Below are 914 nucleotides of genomic sequence, written 5' to 3'. Positions count from 1 at the left end.
TCTGTTAGTGTAGATCCTCCACAGCAGAAGACCAAGACGGAAATTAATCAGACGAAAACAGTCGCTACCGTCTTCATCTGGGAGTCGTTTTGCATGCATTCAGTACCTACGAAAAGCCTCAAAATTAACGTAGAAATAAAAAAAAAAAATCGACGTGAAAAAGTACTAGCACGATTAGGCCATAACACAATACCCCCTTTTTCTGCGAACGCACTAGTTTTCGACCTGAAGATCTGCATGGCCGACCTGTTCACGGCTGGCAGCGAGACGACCTCCGCGACCATCCGCTGGGCGCTCTTCCTGCTGGCGAAGCACCCCGAGATCCAGACGAAGGTGCAGAAGGAAATCGACTCTGTGTTTCCCAGGGACGTCCTCCCTTCCATTCAGCAGAGAAATAGGTACTTAATCTCGGTATTTTCTTTTACTTTTGCTACTTCTTCCTACCTTTATTCTTATTTCCCATGTGTATTGGTCTTGTTTTTTCTTTCTCTTATTGCCTGTCGTTTTTATTTTCTTTTAATGATTTTTTGTTACTTGGGAAAAGAACCGTTTTTTTTCTGGTAACTGAAGGAGTATAGTATTAATAGAGGTTGTAGTGAATATATTTAGAACTATAATCATACTTTTCATTTCATGTACTTACAAGTAATATAAGAAAATAGAATCTAATCTAATGCACTTGCTGTCTGTTTGAGATTTTGCTCAAACTCATCCAAAAAAAAAATAAAAGGTAAAAATGAGATAATAACACTACTAAGATCGCTATATAACAGAGTCTCTGCTGGAAGACCGACTTTAGGATGCTATTCCAACCTGTATTGACTTTTTGCAAGTTCAACAATCATATTGTGTGATAGCATAGTCTTTGAAAGTGCTCATAGGCCTTCCCACTTCCATCCTTTATAGGACTTTGG

General features: G+C 39.2%; 1 protein-coding gene across 1 annotated transcript in view; it reads left to right on the top strand.

Annotated features, from left to right (window-relative positions):
• The window catches only part of LOC119594564 (cytochrome P450 2L1-like), a gene marked incomplete in the record, with an annotated part of 10,500 nt that overhangs the window by 7,987 nt on the left and 1,599 nt on the right, over positions 1-914 (top strand). The window contains 1 exon segment of the mRNA XM_037943598.1: positions 218-398. Coding sequence (XP_037799526.1) covers positions 218-398 — 181 coding nt within the window.

This window comes from Penaeus monodon, chromosome 34 (assembly GCF_015228065.2).
Source record: "Penaeus monodon isolate SGIC_2016 chromosome 34, NSTDA_Pmon_1, whole genome shotgun sequence".
In the NCBI taxonomy this organism is placed as follows: domain Eukaryota; kingdom Metazoa; phylum Arthropoda; class Malacostraca; order Decapoda; family Penaeidae; genus Penaeus; species Penaeus monodon.
This window is presented reverse-complemented; position numbering and strand designations above follow the sequence as displayed.